This window comes from Helianthus annuus, chromosome 11, assembly GCF_002127325.2.
Source record: "Helianthus annuus cultivar XRQ/B chromosome 11, HanXRQr2.0-SUNRISE, whole genome shotgun sequence".
NCBI classification, from domain to species: domain Eukaryota; kingdom Viridiplantae; phylum Streptophyta; class Magnoliopsida; order Asterales; family Asteraceae; genus Helianthus; species Helianthus annuus.
In genome coordinates this window covers 88,932,349-88,949,791 of record NC_035443.2, presented here as the reverse complement: position 1 = coordinate 88,949,791, position 17,443 = coordinate 88,932,349, and the positions used below count along the sequence as shown (strand labels likewise).

Below are 17,443 nucleotides of genomic sequence, written 5' to 3'. Positions count from 1 at the left end.
TTCGAAAAAACTCCAAGAATGCTCAAAAATCGCCCAAGAAGTCCCTCCAGTCGAATTAGGGTTTTTCCACACGTTTTGGATGTTTTTATATGACTTTCCAAAATAACCCTTTACTAAATTCGTAATAATTACCAATCAGGACGTTCTGGCTGGCCGCCAGAAACTCAGGGACAAGGTGGTGGGGTGCCACCTTGTTTTTCAGCTCATTTACTAACTTCAGACTCTCGCCAGGTGCCAGAAACTTGCTCAGTGGGTGATGGGGTGCCAGAAAGTGACTTTTCAGCTTTTAAACTCTATTTCAACTCTTCAACCTTTCCAACATGCTTCAAGCCTTGACACTTCAACATTTTAACTCGTTTTACTCGCTTTCTCGCATATTTGAGCATCAAGACCTACAAAACACGATTTGATCAATAGTATACATATTCTAACCAAAAACAAAACTAAATATAACGAAAATTATACAAACTTTACACGAATAAATGATGTATTTTGCAATACATCAAACATCCCCACACTTACTCTTTTTTCGTCCTCGAAAAAGAATTATGCAACGGAATCAGAAACAAACAATTACCCGGGCCAAAAGTATAGGTATAATTAATTAAAACCAAGATTTGCGTTAGCCGCGATTGCGAATATACTTATCCCTTTAAACCCGAATCCAGTCCTAAACCCTTATCATGTAAATTTAGTTTAAGTGCGGTCAGTCTACCTAGGGTCTCACGCTAGAATCTACAGTCCACCTACTCCCAACTCAAGCTTATAGGACTAAAAGAACGATCATTTGACCAATTCCTAACCATTTTATACCAAGATAAAGCGAGTTTGAAATCAAATCTAATTTTTTTCTTTTCTCTTTTTTTTTTCTAGCTTGCTTTGTTTTTTTTTTCATGCGTGAGACTAGACGATGCTTTCCCTAACCCAGCGGTATTCCGACTGTAGAGTCGCTATCCCCAATCACAGATTACATAGGTTTCGGTACTTTTATTCGGCAAGTCGATTTCACACATCCTAGAGGCATTCCGGCTGTAGAGTCGCTATCCCCAACTCGGATTACATAGGCCTGTGTTACTTTCATTTAGTTTCTAGCTCACTTTTATTCTATTTTTTTTCCTTTTTCAGCGAGATATGATAAAAAACTCTAACTATCTTAGCTTATAACGGCATCCCTTATACTATTTTTGCCGGTTTTAGTTTCCCATATTTCCCAGGCGAGAACCCACTAGCAGACCGACAATTAAGGTATATTAACTCAAAGGGACTTAGAACCAAAACCCGGGCCTATCCACATATCCCAAACTAGACGCAAACTCAGTTTATTATAATCTCATATTATTATTATTTGAACCCGAGCAAAAATTTGTTTTTTCTATCATTTTCCGTTTAAAAATGCAAACTTCTTTTATTTCAAAGACATTTTCTATTTTTTTCAATTTTTTTTGGATTTTTCAATTTTTTTTTTTAATAATTAAGACTCAATATTTACATGTATCCCATCCCCACACTTAGAGATTGCATTGTCCCTAATGCAAGAACGAAAATACGACTCTATAACTACCGAAAAATAAAAACTGCAACGAAATAAATAATAAAAAAAATACAACAACAAAAGGGGAAACGACTTAGCTGAGTATGTGAGACTGTCAAAGTGCCAGTCGTTTCCACATAAGCCCTCCAATTCGAAACGCGCTCAGCAAACAACTCTAATCTCGGACACGCGAACGAAAGCGGCTACAAATACCAACCTAATCAAGCAAACACCAAACACTAGCAAAAAATAGTATATAATATCACGTTCAACAACCATCCACAAGTGTATCAACCAACCCCAAAATCCCAACCAACCTGTTTAATGTATTTAAGTACAAACCAATAGACGAGGATTAAAAACAGCATAAAGATAAAAATAAACAAAAGATATAAGCTGTCATCCTCGCTCTACTCCGCATCATCCAACACCTCATCACCCGCCTGTGTCCCACTGGGCCCTTTCCTGAGCGAGTGTCTCAACCTCGTTTCCTGTTGGCCCGACTTGAAGTTCCTGCACGTGACATTCTGCAAAACAATTCAATAATGGCAATACGAAGCAAACAGAATATTAGTCACAAACTATTTTTTTGTATTTTTGATTTTTTTTAGTCCATAAACAAATATATACAAAAACAACGGCCGTATAGCATTTCGTTCGCGTCCGTAGTTTAGAACAAAGTGACATTAAAGCGACGTTTTGCAAATCCTTTTTAAGCATAAACCGAACCTCGCCCGAATGGAGATTGAGTACGGGCGAGTGGTATCACAATTCAAGTAAGCAAAAGACGCAATAAGACACTAAGACGACTCTAACACAATTAAAACGACACTAAAGACCCTAAACTAACCATTACTTTAGACTCGATCTAACTTAGACGCAAAATACACAAATTACAAACTAAATACCTTCTCCCGGCACTTTACTTGCCCTCAAGTAAACTCAAGTGCCTACCAAACCGACATCGACATCCAAACATGCTTAAAATCAGCCATGAATTAATTTAAAACGAACTTTAGCATTGAGAAAAGACCGCCTAGTTAAAGGAGGTACCATTCTTTGCAAAAGTGCCGTTAAAGTCCCAATCCAACCCGACAATCATCAATAATTCATAAACAAACCACCATTGAAACCGACATTAAGTATTGACCGATTTAACGTTGAAAGCTTTAATGCTAAATCCTAGGTCAGGTTCACAAATTTCCCAAACACATTCCCACACTTAGTGTCGGTTAACCCTCGACCAAGATGGGATAAACATTGTATTCGAACACCAAACCGAATCAACTCGTAACCCACAATTCTGTTTAAGCACCCAAACCGAGCCCGACCGCAAACAATTCAATCACTCACATCGCTACCTACTTGACGCAACAACGACTAACCCTAAGACGAGACTAAACTAAGAGACACTAAAATGACTAGACGCATAATACAAAAAAAAAAAAAATTACAAGACACATACCTTGGATTTGAAGAGAGATAAGATGAACAGAAAGATTTTCCGGTTGATTTTTCGGTTGAACCTGAACCCCCAAGTGAAGTCCGACTTCGTGAAAATTGGACTGTTGATGTTTGCGGATGAGTAGAGGAGAGGGGCGAAAAGTGAGGTGGGTGGCGGCTGGCTGCGGTTGAGAGAGGAAGGGGGTAAGGTTGTGGTGAGCGGCGGTGGTTGGTGTAGAAGGGAGGTGGGTCGGCGGTAAGGAGGAGCGGCGAAGGGGGTGGGTACCGGCGGATGTGATTGGGGTGGCGGCCGGCGGTTGTAGGCTGGGGGAGAGGGTGGTCGCATGTAAGTGAGGATGAGGGAGGAGGTGAGGGGTTATGAGCAGAGGGTGATATGGGATTGGAGGGTTTCAAACGATGGGAGGAGAAATAGGTCAACAGGGGGTGGGGTCAAATAACTAAGGTCAAAAAGGTGATTGTTTTTTTTGTTTTTTTTTTGTTGTTCTTTTGGGTGTTAATTAATTATAACAGCAGCAATAGTCTCTGGCGGCCCGCTACTAAAAGGTGAGGTAGGTGGCGGCCGCCACCACGTTACAAAATTTCCGAAAATCAAAATTTTGGTTATATGGGCTGCAGATGCGGCCTCTGGCGGGCAGCGAGAAACAACGGAGTTCGGTGGCGGGCCGCCACCACGATCCTAATTTCCGATTTATTTTTTTTATTTTTTTAGTCATCTCCTTTTTATGCCTTAGAAACAATTGTGATTTTACCCAAACCATCCAAAAACCAACCGATTTTTTTTTGTTTCTTTTTCTACGAGTTAAAACTTACTTGGAACCTTATTCTCCTCGCAACTTCCTGCAAATCCTCGGCGATGCACTCCTGCAAACGACTCAACTCACAAACAAGGACCCGACAAAACTAACAAAAACACACGTTAGCGACTAAAAAATACGGGAAAAAAAAAATAAATAAACGAAGAATACAAACGGTACAAACTCTACACTTGAATTGCAGCTTCTCACATACTTATGGAGGATCATGGAGATGCAAATCACCTCCAAACATATTCTCGCGGGCTGTAGCACCACTATATGTATCGCCCAAATCAACCCGAAAACCCTTATCTCTTTCAAAACCTCTCAATTCTTCATCTAGCGTTTTGAATCTACATTCCCCATATTGAAATCTATCCCCACACTGAGGTTTGCTCAGTGTCTTAATCCGAGATTCTAAACGCTCCACTCTCTCCTCCAATTCCTCTAACTTTCTATCCGGTGGGTCCCCACACTTAAATTCTGTCACTTTCTCTGAACCCGCATCACTCACATCCTTCTTCTCATCTCTCTCGTCATTCTCACACTCCCCCACTAACGAAACCAAATGCACTCTGTCACTATGCCCTTTCGAACTCATAACCTCAAAAACTACTGATTCCTCGCCCGCTCTAAGTGTGATGGTGCCTAAAGAGACATCTATTAGAGCTTTAGCGGTGTTTAAGAATGGGCGACCTAAAATTAACGGTATGTTTTCATCGGCTTCCATGTCTAGAATAACGAAATCGGCCGGAAAAACAAACTTATCCACCTTAACAAGCAAATTCTCAACTATTCCCCTCGGGTGTTTCACGGACCTATCAGCTAAGGACAATGTCATTCGAGTAGGTGAAAGCTCGCCTAAATCTAGCTTCTCGTAAAGCGAAAAGGGCATCAAATTAATGCTAGCACCCAGGTCGGCTAAGGCTCTAGTGTTCATGTTACTACCGAATAGACAAGGAATAGTGAACACACCGGGATCGGTAAGCTTTTCGGGTAACTTGTTTGAGACGATGGCCGAACACCCTCCATGCAATGGGACATTAGACAACTCACCTAATTTCTCCTTATTCCTAAGAAGGTCCTTCAAAAATTTTGCATATTTTGGCATGGACTGGAGTGCCTCTATAAACGGAAGATTAATATTCAATTGCTTGAAGATATCTAAGAACTGCCCGTATTCCCTTGAGTATTTTTGATTCTTAAGACGTGAGGGAAACGGAACATACGCATGATTCACATAGGGTGAAGGTCTAACGTCTATGGGCTTTTTCTCAACTTTCTTCTCACTTTGAGATTCACCGGGCTGTGCGGTACTTGCTGGGCTTAGCCTCTTTTGCACTTTGCCGGGAGCCTCCAACTCTATCACTTCATCTATAATGTCTCCATCCTCATCAACCTCTCTCTCTTCTACGCTCGGGTTCCCTATGGTTCTGCCACTACGCGTGGTAATGGCTTTTACATGAGCATTCGGGTTAGGTTGGGTGTTAGCTGCAAACTGACCGGGTAATCTTTCATCTAACTTCCTAGACATATCACTTACAACCCTAGAAAGGTCTTGGACCGCAGCTTGGTGATTCTTGAGCATAAGATCATGTTCACTAAGTTTCTTTTGAGTATTTTGATCCCTAACAATCAGTTGACTCATCATGGACTCCATTCTTTCCATGCTACCCCCTAGATCGAAACTTGAACCTTGACCTGTTTGAACCTGATTATTTGACCCCCCATCCTTGACTTGCCCATTTAAACCCCCACTGAAAAGCGAACCTAGACCTCTATTTGGATTTTGAGCTATTTGAAAACCAGGAGGTCCATTTGAGCGAAAATTGTTATTATTATTAAGGTTATTATTGTTATTTCGCCAACCCGAACCAAAATTATTATTATTATTACCACTAGACTGACCTCTACCAAACCCTCCTCCTAAATAATCACATTGCTCCTCACCAACTAGTAAAGGACATGCACTCGTGTCGTGACCGCCTCGACAAAACTCACACTTATCAACCTTAGCTCTAATCTCCTTAAGCTCTCGAGTGATGTTTTCCAAAACAGAGGCTAAACTAGGGTCCACGGTGACATGGTTCACCCCTCGGGCGGGTGTACTAGTAGTGGTGTGGGAATTACCACTTTGATACCTCTGATCGGATCGTGCTTGGGATTGAGACTGAGCAAATGCCTCAAAACGCTCTCTACACTCAGCTACTGTAAGAATACCCATCATGTGCCCCCCCGCATTAGTGTCGAACCTATCACGAGTCTCTTGGGTGAGACCGTTATAAAATTTCTCACACAAAGCCCAATCAGAAAGACCATGCTGGGAGCAACGAGCACAAAGGTTTTGGAAACGCTCCCAAGCAAGGTAGTACGGCTCGTCGGGCTCCATGCGAAAGGAGTGGATTTGGTCCCTAAGACGTGCGGCTTTGGCGGGCGGGAAATACTTGTTCAAAAAGGCTTGACGAAGCCCCGCCCAAGTGGTAAAGGTACCGGTTGGTTGAGAGTCCAACCAAGTAGCCGCACGGCCGGCTAATGAAAACGGGAAAAGCTGTAAGTAGGTGGCATCATTGGGTGCACCGCTAAGGCTAAAGGTAGCTAGCATCCTAGAGAAACGGTTAATGTGGGCCGGAGCATCCTCATCATCTCGGCCATGGAATTGGATACTATTGGTGATGGCCTGCATGGCATAAGATGGAATTTGCCATGAATTTTCATTAACTATGGGTGGAACGGTGATGGGTGAGGCGAGGCCGGTGAAATTTTGGGTGGCTTGCTGATGGACGGTTTGCCTAGGGTTGGCCATTGGTTCTAAGTTTTCTGAATTACTAGAGGTACTAGAAGTAGGACTATTGGGTGGGGAAACCTTGGGTGAAGTTTTAGGTGAACGGTTTGGCGAAGGTGGTGGTGTGGGAGGCGGGGTGGGTAATGGGGTGGAATCAAAGTTGGGAATACGAGAAAAGGATGAAGAAGCAACCTGAGGGCCTTGGCCCAACTGAGATGATGACTGCTTGATTGGTGGTGGTGGTCCGTGCGAGCGCAGATCTGGCATCCACTACAAGCAAAAACCTGAACACAAGAAAAGCAGACAGAAGTTACTACGACTCAAGATGAAAACAAAAGACACAAAACAAAATAAAACACGTAGCACGTATTTGTCACTGAAATCTATTAAAGCTAATGAACGCGATTGCCAAGAGTCCCCGGCAACGGCGCCAAAAACTTGATGTGTGCTAAACAGACTATAAAATTAACTAAGTTAGACTCTCTAAACTAGACACTACAAAGCTTTAAATTTATAAAACAGACTCTCTAAACCTAAACCACACAACCGGCAAGTGTACCGGTCAATGTAGTACAGTCTAAGCAAGTCCGAGTATCGAACCACAGGACTCTATGTATCACGCAAACTAGACTCTGACAGACGCTGACAGACACGACTAAGACTTGTTTTAATTGTTTTGGGGGGGGGGGGTTACGGAAAACTAGGAAATCTATATTAAACTACTAAATTAAACTAAAATTAACTAATACGAAATAAGACTGAGGACTTTTCTTTATGCGAGAACGAGACCACCTAGACAAGAATCCTGGATTGTTTTTAAGAGATTACCGATTAAGTTAAATGCACGAGTTATGGAACCGGGATCGTAAAGTACTAAACCTATTAAGAACCAACGAGGCCCCTCGACCCTTCTCAAGGAGAAACCTGTGGCACTACCTAGGCCGTTAATTCTACCGGTTATTAGACGCCTTTCCAGTTGTCTAATTATTGTGTAAGTACCCTAATGTTGACCTATTCTTTTCCAATCCTAGGTCTAGGGTAGTTTCAATTAATTAATTTGACTTAATAGACTAATAAGACCGACAGGTAAACCAAGACATAACCTTTCCCAAGGCCTATCTAAAGCAAATCGCCGGGTAAGACCTACCAATAGCCCCTCACTTTCCAGGTATTAGGACTAGTAGAACACTAAGACTCAGCAAATTATTACCAATTACTTCTAGGGGTTATTGCGCAATTTCACCCTAAAGAGTTAAGGTTTTCTAACGTGATATAGACACTCACCGAAATCCTAAACCCTAATATGACTCTATGTTGTGATATAGACCGTCACTAAGAATCATACGAAGTAAATAATAACAATAAACCAACTCAAAGCATGCATACAGATCAAATCATTAAATCAAACCGCTTACTAAACACAAGTAATCCATAACAATCATGCAAATAACATAAACCGGTAAAATCTTTATATCAATCCATTCATCAAGTCTAGGCGGTTTATAAGTTTAGCCAAGCATGTTCATAAACGAAAACAAATCAAAGATGTTTAACAAGGAATTCATTGTAACAAGTTTCGTAAGAAAAAGTCACGAATCAAGAACTAGAAAACCCGATTAGATCTTCAAGTCTTCTTCCCCGAACTCGTACCGATGATTCCTAGGCTTCAAGATCTTCGAAAAAACTCCAAGAATGCTCAAAAATCGCCCAAGAAGTCCCTCCAGTCGAATTAGGGTTTTTCTGTCACACCCCGACCACGTAAAACAACAAAACGTGGCGGAAACGTCGGGGAGTGTTGTAACAGAATCATTGTTTCACAACCATGGAATAAATAGTTTCGTTTTATTGAATTATTGAACAAAATGTTTTGATACAAATTAGATAAATACAACTATTATCCTCCAAGTTTTAAAGTCGCTAAGGCCTTGTCCATTCCTATGTGAGAATACACCAATATCATCATCAAATGCCATCAACTAATGTACCTGAAACACATGTGAAAATAGGTACGTCAGCATAAAAATGCCGGCGAGTACATAGGTTTTGTATGAGTTTCAGATTCATGGCTCGTTTTACATATTGCAATACTTATTTAAAAACCTTGTTTTGAAAAGTATAGTATTGCGACACAAATAACCAACTCAAATCAAATTGGTTATATTTCATAAAAAAAAATCTCGTAGCCATGATTCTTAACCCCAAAACATTTGTTTAATTAAATCCAGATTTCTAAATCGTTTATGGAATAAAACTCGAATAGTATAATATATTGTTGGAAAACCTTGTATTACAACTTTGTTTTGTTTACCATTGCCCAAGTGGTCTAGATAACGCAACGATATATAATGTATTAAAAGCACTTATATATAGGAAGTACCAGCGGCGTATCCACCATGCTTTTAACACATTATACCCGCCCCGTTACCTAATCACTTCCCTAACCCAACGGTTCAAACAGATTCAAACAGTTCGTGTCAATCAACGGTTACAAACGGTTCACATAATCAACAGTTACTAACGGTTCATATGATCAAATGGTTACAATGGTTCAAATGATCATATGGTTACAACGGTTCAAAATGTAAAACAATGTGTCCATATGCTGGATGAGCATATGCGACAAAATGTAGTATATGGAAATCAATGTGCTAGCATGTTACGTGAACATACATAGCAAAACATAATAAAATCGTGTACTAATAATGTACTATTGAACATAGTAAGTATATGATATAAAAACATGGGAAACATGAAAGTATCAAGTAGGCACATGTGTTCCACCCCAAAACAGTTTGAAAACAGTAAAAGAGGGGACTATGTACTCACCTGAGGGTGCTTAGAAGTCTTGAACAACAACCAAGCAAAGCTAGAGTGATTAGGGAATCAAACGGCACCCTATATAGGTAACTATGTAAATAACCGGACCTAAATCGGGAGATAGGATAGAATGAGGTTCTATAAATCAAATGAGTAATTGAACTCATATGGTATGATTTAATAGACCCTACATTCTGATTGAAAGGCCTACCTAAGTGCTTTTGACCCGTTTCGACACGTTATGGTAACATAAGCTACTATAAGGCGTCGTTAGCGTAAAACTATGTTCGGACGGTAATCTATGTGCTATGCCAAGTCTTACATGCCCAATTATCCCTAAACATGTTACTAAATCAGATTACTTGTCAAAAATATGTTCACATAGTCAAATTACGGATTCTAGCTTCAAAAGGGCATTTTGGTCATTTACTATGGGCATACAAGCTAACTAGCAAATGACTAACCGATCCTATGTGATCATAAGGTATAACCTCAGTGGTTATTCCCTATGCAACTATGATCACTAACTAAGCTTGGTCGGATCCTAACGATCGACCAAACGGGTCGGGTTCGGAAGTATAAGCGGTTGTTTAGTCCGCTTATCTTACGACCCTAAACAAGCACAAACTAATAGTGTCGAGTTAGACATGTCAAAACATGTCTAACCTACTGATTTGGTATCAAAACAAAGTGTTTTGATACCCTAAAGTAGTTCCGTTGCAAAATGCGTGCTAAAACGCATTTTGACCGAAACTTTGACTCGACACTACAACTAGATAACGTGGTAATCAGCGGTTATAATCGCGAAGGATTATAACTATCGTGATTACAATCACGTGTCAAAGTTCAATTGAACTTTGACTTGACCAATTGATGGTCAAAACCGAAAGTCAAACTGTTGGCCAAACTGTTTGACTTTCTGCACTACATAAGGAAAAAGCAAGAAAAAGAATGAAAGAAGGCTCACAATAGTCCTTGCTATCTTTTCTACAAAGAAGACAAGTCCCAAATGCTTGAGAGAGAGCTCCAAAGCAGATGTGAAGAGAGGAATGAGAAGAATGAGCAAGGAATGAATGAAATGGATGGGCTATTTATACTTGTGGTGATGCTCTAGGATCATCACAAGTGGTTTGTTTAGCCATTAAGGAATAAATCTCATCCATACAAGTGTTAGGAGCAGGTGCAAAGCCTTGGAGAGGTGGTAACTTGGTTACCACACAAAGAAATTGCAAGTTTGGCCCCTGAAATTACAAACTGTTGCTGAAAACAGACATTCTGCCCAGATGAGGCACTCGCGTAGCGCTAGGGCATAGGCCTTAGGGCTCGCGCTACGCTAGCATGTATCAGGTTCAGCAAAGTTTCAAAATTGACAGAAATGGTCCCTGCACGTGTTTAAAGCCTTTTTCGATGCGTTTAAACCTCGTTAACCTCATTTCAAGGCTCTAAAATGAAGTTAAAGCATAGGGGACTCAAAACATGCTCAAAAATATCTCGGATGTCGGTTCGTTTGGTCGTACGGTCACGTTGTTCGGTTATTTACGACGAAACTCGAACGGACGCGAAAACGATCCAAATTAAGCGACGAATGGAATTTTTGCATGGCGATCACTAAAACAAAAATATTTTAGTGTGTACAAAAATTTTGGATGTCCAGATGTGTCCAGAACGTAAGATATGCGCGAAAATGCAAACTTACGCCGTTTATGACACTTTTAGTCCCTGTAAGATCATATAAGCATGTTTTCACACACCGAACCTATCAAAGCTTATTTCTAAGCCATATTTAGGTTATATATGGTATGTTTAACTTATGATCAAGTTCCGGACTGTTCGACACCATACGAATCGGTATAGTTTCGCAGTTTGACACAAATAGTCCCTGCGATCGAATAAACTTGATTTCGGCATACCAAACCATCCAAAACTTATTTCTAAGTTATGTAAAGGTTATTTAAGGTATGTTAAGCCAATGTCACTATTCCGGAGTGTTTGTTGCATTAAACTGGTTATATTTACGCATCAGATCGTGTATAACCTTCCAGAAAGCGACTTAAAGCCCGAAATCGAACAAGAATTGATATGTGCAAATGATACACATATTTTCACAATTCCCAAGTATGAAATACAAAATTTCATTGGTTTGGCATTTGTTTGACGGTCACAGTGACACAGGTGTCACAGTCTCCCCTACTTTAGGAAATTTCGTCCCGAAATTTATTCGTAGGAGTCTGTCTGTGACTTTGTGTCAAATAACCCCTAGAGATATGCAAAGCATAATCCTATCATTTCCTTAACGGACATTCTTTAGAAACGAAAATGAACAGACGAAGTCATTTTCAACAGATGTTTCCTCAGAAACGAAAATGAAAAGGATAATCAGACGGATATTCATTTCCTTCAACGGATATTCTTCAGAAGCGAAAATGAATGGATGATCCATTTTCAACAGATGCTTCCTCAGATTCAGAAATGAAAAGGATATTCAAACGGATATTCATTTCCTTCAACGGATATTCTTCAGAAGCGAAAATGAATGGATGATCCATTTTCCTCAACGGATTCTTCATCAGAACGGAAATGAAGGATTAAACAAACGGATATTCATTTCCATCAACGGATATTCTTCAGAAGCGAAAATGAATGGTTGATCCATTTTCTTCAACGGATTCTTCATCAGAACGGAAATGAAGGATTAAACAAACGGATATTCATTTCCATCAACGGATATTCTTCAGAAGCGAAAATGAATGGTTGATCCATTTTCTTCAACGGATTCTTCATCAGAACGGAAATGAAGGATTAAACAAACGGATATTCATTTCCATCAACGGATATTCTTCAGAAGCGAAAATGAATGGTTGATCCATTTTCTTCAACGGATTCTTCATCAGAACGGAAATGAAGGATTAAACAAACGGATATTCATTTCCATCAACGGATATTCTTCAGAAGTGAAAAATGAGTAGCTAGTTCATTTTTCTTCAACGGGTGCTTCATCAGAATTGGAAATGAACAAGGTTCACTCAAGGCACATGACAAAACTCGCTGTGGTTTCTGTGCACTAAATTCCATAATTATGTAGGCCTCCATAATTACGTAATTCCTTGCACAGTCTGCACAGTTCATTTCATAATGTGTAGGGGAAGAAAAATCAAACTTGTGATGAGTGTGGCTAGACTACCATAGGGTCCTTTTAATTAGATCAACAAAAGATCTCTTTAATTAGACCACTCAAGGAGTCTTTTCAGCTATATCATCACATGATATTCCTAACCAGAATTTTGGATCAATCTGTTTAACTAGACCACTCAAGGGGTCTAATTATGGAATAGTACTTCATAACCCAAGGGACTCAACTCCAACGTAGAAGTCCATTAAGGATTTAAGATAGTACCTTTGGATATCCTACTATGAATCCCTTATACGAAGATATGGAAGATTCTACGAGGATTTGGATAACAAAATTGGATCACAAAAACATAAAAGGGAGAACATAAGCATATAATCACATAATTGTTTAATTTGGCCTTTAAATTGTTATCTTTGAACGCGGATACTTAAAGCATACCAGGAATCCAATCCGTGGATTTCATTTGGCACTTTAATCATTTTCAAGAATCTATCTATGAAGATAGGAAAATCTTAATAGGAATTCGGCTTTGTCCTTATTGAATTGTAATGTACGTATTGAATCATACAAAGAATTCAATTAAGGGCTCCGATGAACGATACCCATCCACAAGGATCTAATTATGAGGATAGAAAGATCCTACATGGATTTTGGAATTTGTGTAACGAGAGGTGTTCCGACACCTTGCACTAGGCGTGCTTACGTCGATACACAAGGTAGAAAGTTCATGAGGTTGAGGCACTAGATATGCCAAGGCGACATATGAAGCAGAATTTGAAGGTTGAGTAGCAGCAGGATTGGTAACAACTTTGCTTTGGATCGCAAAGCGGCAGATGTTAACCAAATGTCCCCATCGTCCACCGTGGGTACATTTGAAACAGGGTATTTGATTTGGGTGATGACGGTGGCATTGATTGCACCAAGGAGCAGTTCCCTTATACGGCTTCATCCCTGAGGCGAGTCATGGTGATAGCTAAAACAACGGTCCTCTGGAGTACGACGCCTACTTACTGGGTAGTTGCAGCACCTGGTTCGGACATTCGGGTGTTGTTGCGATGAAGAGGCATCTTGAAGACAATGGAAGGCATAGGAGGAAACAAGCAAAAGATAGCCAAAAGAGAATGACAACACATGAAGATTGTGACCATTTGTTTGTTACCAAAGGCAAACAAATGAGACAGTGACTAATCAAAGTAAGCGGGTCAATATAATGTATCGCGAAGACATGCTCGCCTATAAGTGGACACTCACCCCAAGAGTTCCCAGGTAAGAGTGACTGGTCCGATACTGCGGATTTGTACGAACACTCTAGCCTTAGACAGAAAACTCAGGGTACAGGCATTCACTCTTCCAGTTCGCACGTGTTCACATTATTTAGACCCAAACTTTGACGAGATTTTGATAACTCAAAAGGCACAAAGCCAAGGATGAATCAAACCGGAAGGGTTCAAAACCATATAACAGAGGGTTCAAAACCTTATAACAGAAGGTTCAAAACCTAGTAATCAATCATCCAAGAACAGATGATTAATTTTCGAAGCGGATTCGTTATTATGTTCTTGTTGTGGTTATCACCTAAGGATAGGTGACGGTATTGTTTTACGACTAAACGCAAGTAAACTCGCGTTAGGGTCCTAGGAAGGTTATAGTCTAGGTCAAAGCATTACTAATAACCTAATTCCCTATAACCATTGGCTCTGATACCAACTTTTCTGTCACACCCCGACCACGTAAAACAACAAAACGTGGCGGAAACGTCGGGGAGTGTTGTAACAGAATCATTGTTTCACAACCATGGAATAAATAGTTTCGTTTTATTGAATTATTGAACAAAATGTTTTGATACAAATTAGATAAATACAACTATTATCCTCCAAGTTTTAAAGTCGCTAAGGCCTTGTCCATTCCTATGTGAGAATACACCAATATCATCATCAAATGCCATCAACTAATGTACCTGAAACACATGTGAAAATAGGTACGTCAGCATAAAAATGCCGGCGAGTACATAGGTTTTGTATGAGTTTCAGATTCATGGCTCGTTTTACATATTGCAATACTTATTTAAAAACCTTGTTTTGAAAAGTATAGTATTGCGACACAAATAACCAACTCAAATCAAATTGGTTATATTTCATAAAAAAAAATCTCGTAGCCATGATTCTTAACCCCAAAACATTTGTTTAATTAAATCCAGATTTCTAAATCGTTTATGGAATAAAACTCGAATAGTATAATATATTGTTGGAAAACCTTGTATTACAACTTTGTTTTGTTTACCATTGCCCAAGTGGTCTAGATAACGCAACGATATATAATGTATTAAAAGCACTTATATATAGGAAGTACCAGCGGCGTATCCACCATGCTTTTAACACATTATACCCGCCCCGTTACCTAATCACTTCCCTAACCCAACGGTTCAAACAGATTCAAACAGTTCGTGTCAATCAACGGTTACAAACGGTTCACATAATCAACAGTTACTAACGGTTCATATGATCAAATGGTTACAATGGTTCAAATGATCATATGGTTACAACGGTTCAAAATGTAAAACAATGTGTCCATATGCTGGATGAGCATATGCGACAAAATGTAGTATATGGAAATCAATGTGCTAGCATGTTACGTGAACATACATAGCAAAACATAATAAAATCGTGTACTAATAATGTACTATTGAACATAGTAAGTATATGATATAAAAACATGGGAAACATGAAAGTATCAAGTAGGCACATGTGTTCCACCCCAAAACAGTTTGAAAACAGTAAAAGAGGGGACTATGTACTCACCTGAGGGTGCTTAGAAGTCTTGAACAACAACCAAGCAAAGCTAGAGTGATTAGGGAATCAAACGGCACCCTATATAGGTAACTATGTAAATAACCGGACCTAAATCGGGAGATAGGATAGAATGAGGTTCTATAAATCAAATGAGTAATTGAACTCATATGGTATGATTTAATAGACCCTACATTCTGATTGAAAGGCCTACCTAAGTGCTTTTGACCCGTTTCGACACGTTATGGTAACATAAGCTACTATAAGGCGTCGTTAGCGTAAAACTATGTTCGGACGGTAATCTATGTGCTATGCCAAGTCTTACATGCCCAATTATCCCTAAACATGTTACTAAATCAGATTACTTGTCAAAAATATGTTCACATAGTCAAATTACGGATTCTAGCTTCAAAAGGGCATTTTGGTCATTTACTATGGGCATACAAGCTAACTAGCAAATGACTAACCGATCCTATGTGATCATAAGGTATAACCTCAGTGGTTATTCCCTATGCAACTATGATCACTAACTAAGCTTGGTCGGATCCTAACGATCGACCAAACGGGTCGGGTTCGGAAGTATAAGCGGTTGTTTAGTCCGCTTATCTTACGACCCTAAACAAGCACAAACTAATAGTGTCGAGTTAGACATGTCAAAACATGTCTAACCTACTGATTTGGTATCAAAACAAAGTGTTTTGATACCCTAAAGTAGTTCCGTTGCAAAATGCGTGCTAAAACGCATTTTGACCGAAACTTTGACTCGACACTACAACTAGATAACGTGGTAATCAGCGGTTATAATCGCGAAGGATTATAACTATCGTGATTACAATCACGTGTCAAAGTTCAATTGAACTTTGACTTGACCAATTGATGGTCAAAACCGAAAGTCAAACTGTTGGCCAAACTGTTTGACTTTCTGCACTACATAAGGAAAAAGCAAGAAAAAGAATGAAAGAAGGCTCACAATAGTCCTTGCTATCTTTTCTACAAAGAAGACAAGTCCCAAATGCTTGAGAGAGAGAGCTCCAAAGCAGATGTGAAGAAAGGAATGAGAAGAATGAGCAAGGAATGAATGAAATGGATGGGCTATTTATACTTGTGGTGATGCTCTAGGATCATCACAAGTGGTTTGTTTAGCCATTAAGGAATAAATCTCATCCATACAAGTGTTAGGAGCAGGTGCAAAGCCTTGGAGAGGTGGTAACTTGGTTACCACACAAAGAAATTGCAAGTTTGGCCCCTGAAATTACAAACTGTTGCTGAAAACACACATTCTGCCCAGATGAGGCACTCGCGTAGCGCTAGGGCATAGGCCTTAGGGCTCGCGCTACGCTAGCATGTATCAGGTTCAGCAAAGTTTCAAAATTGACAGAAATGGTCCCTGCACGTGTTTAAAGCCTTTTTCGATGCGTTTAAACCTCGTTAACCTCATTTCAAGGCTCTAAAATGAAGTTAAAGCATAGGGGACTCAAAACATGCTCAAAAATATCTCGGATGTCGGTTCGTTTGGTCGTACGGTCACGTTGTTCGGTTATTTACGACGAAACTCGAACGGACGCGAAAACGATCCAAATTAAGCGACGAATGGAATTTTTGCATGGCGATCACTAAAACAAAAATATTTTAGTGTGTACAAAAATTTTGGATGTCCAGACGTGTCCAGAACGTAAGATATGCGCGAAAATGCAAACTTACGCCGTTTATGACACTTTTAGTCCCTGTAAGATCATATAAGCATGTTTTCACACACCGAACCTATCAAAGCTTATTTCTAAGCCATATTTAGGTTATATATGGTATGTTTAACTTATGATCAAGTTCCGGACTGTTCGACACCATACGAATCGGTATAGTTTCGCAGTTTGACACAAATAGTCCCTGCGATCGAATAAACTTGATTTCGGCATACCAAACCATCCAAAACTTATTTCTAAGTTATGTAAAGGTTATTTAAGGTATGTTAAGCCTATGTCACTATTCCGGAGTGTTTGTTGCATTAAACTGGTTATATTTACGCATCAGATCGTGTATAACCTTCCAGAAAGCGACTTAAAGCCCGAAATCGAACAAGAATTGATATGTGCAAATGATACACATATTTTCACAATTCCCAAGTATGAAATACAAAATTTC

General features: G+C 39.7%; 1 protein-coding gene across 1 annotated transcript; it reads right to left on the bottom strand.

Moving 5' to 3' along the window:
- Nucleotides 1–1,793: 1,793 nt before the first annotated feature.
- Nucleotides 1,794–3,367, bottom strand: LOC110916747 (leucine-rich repeat extensin-like protein 3). The gene is made up of 2 exons (XM_035979452.1): nt 2,997–3,367; nt 1,794–2,058 (listed from the first exon to the last, which is right to left on the bottom strand). Exons 1-2 carry the CDS (start codon nt 3,318–3,320, stop codon nt 1,942–1,944), a joined length of 441 nt encoding a protein of 146 aa, XP_035835345.1. The 5' UTR covers nt 3,321–3,367; the 3' UTR covers nt 1,794–1,941.
- Nucleotides 3,368–17,443: the final 14,076 nt, after the last annotated feature.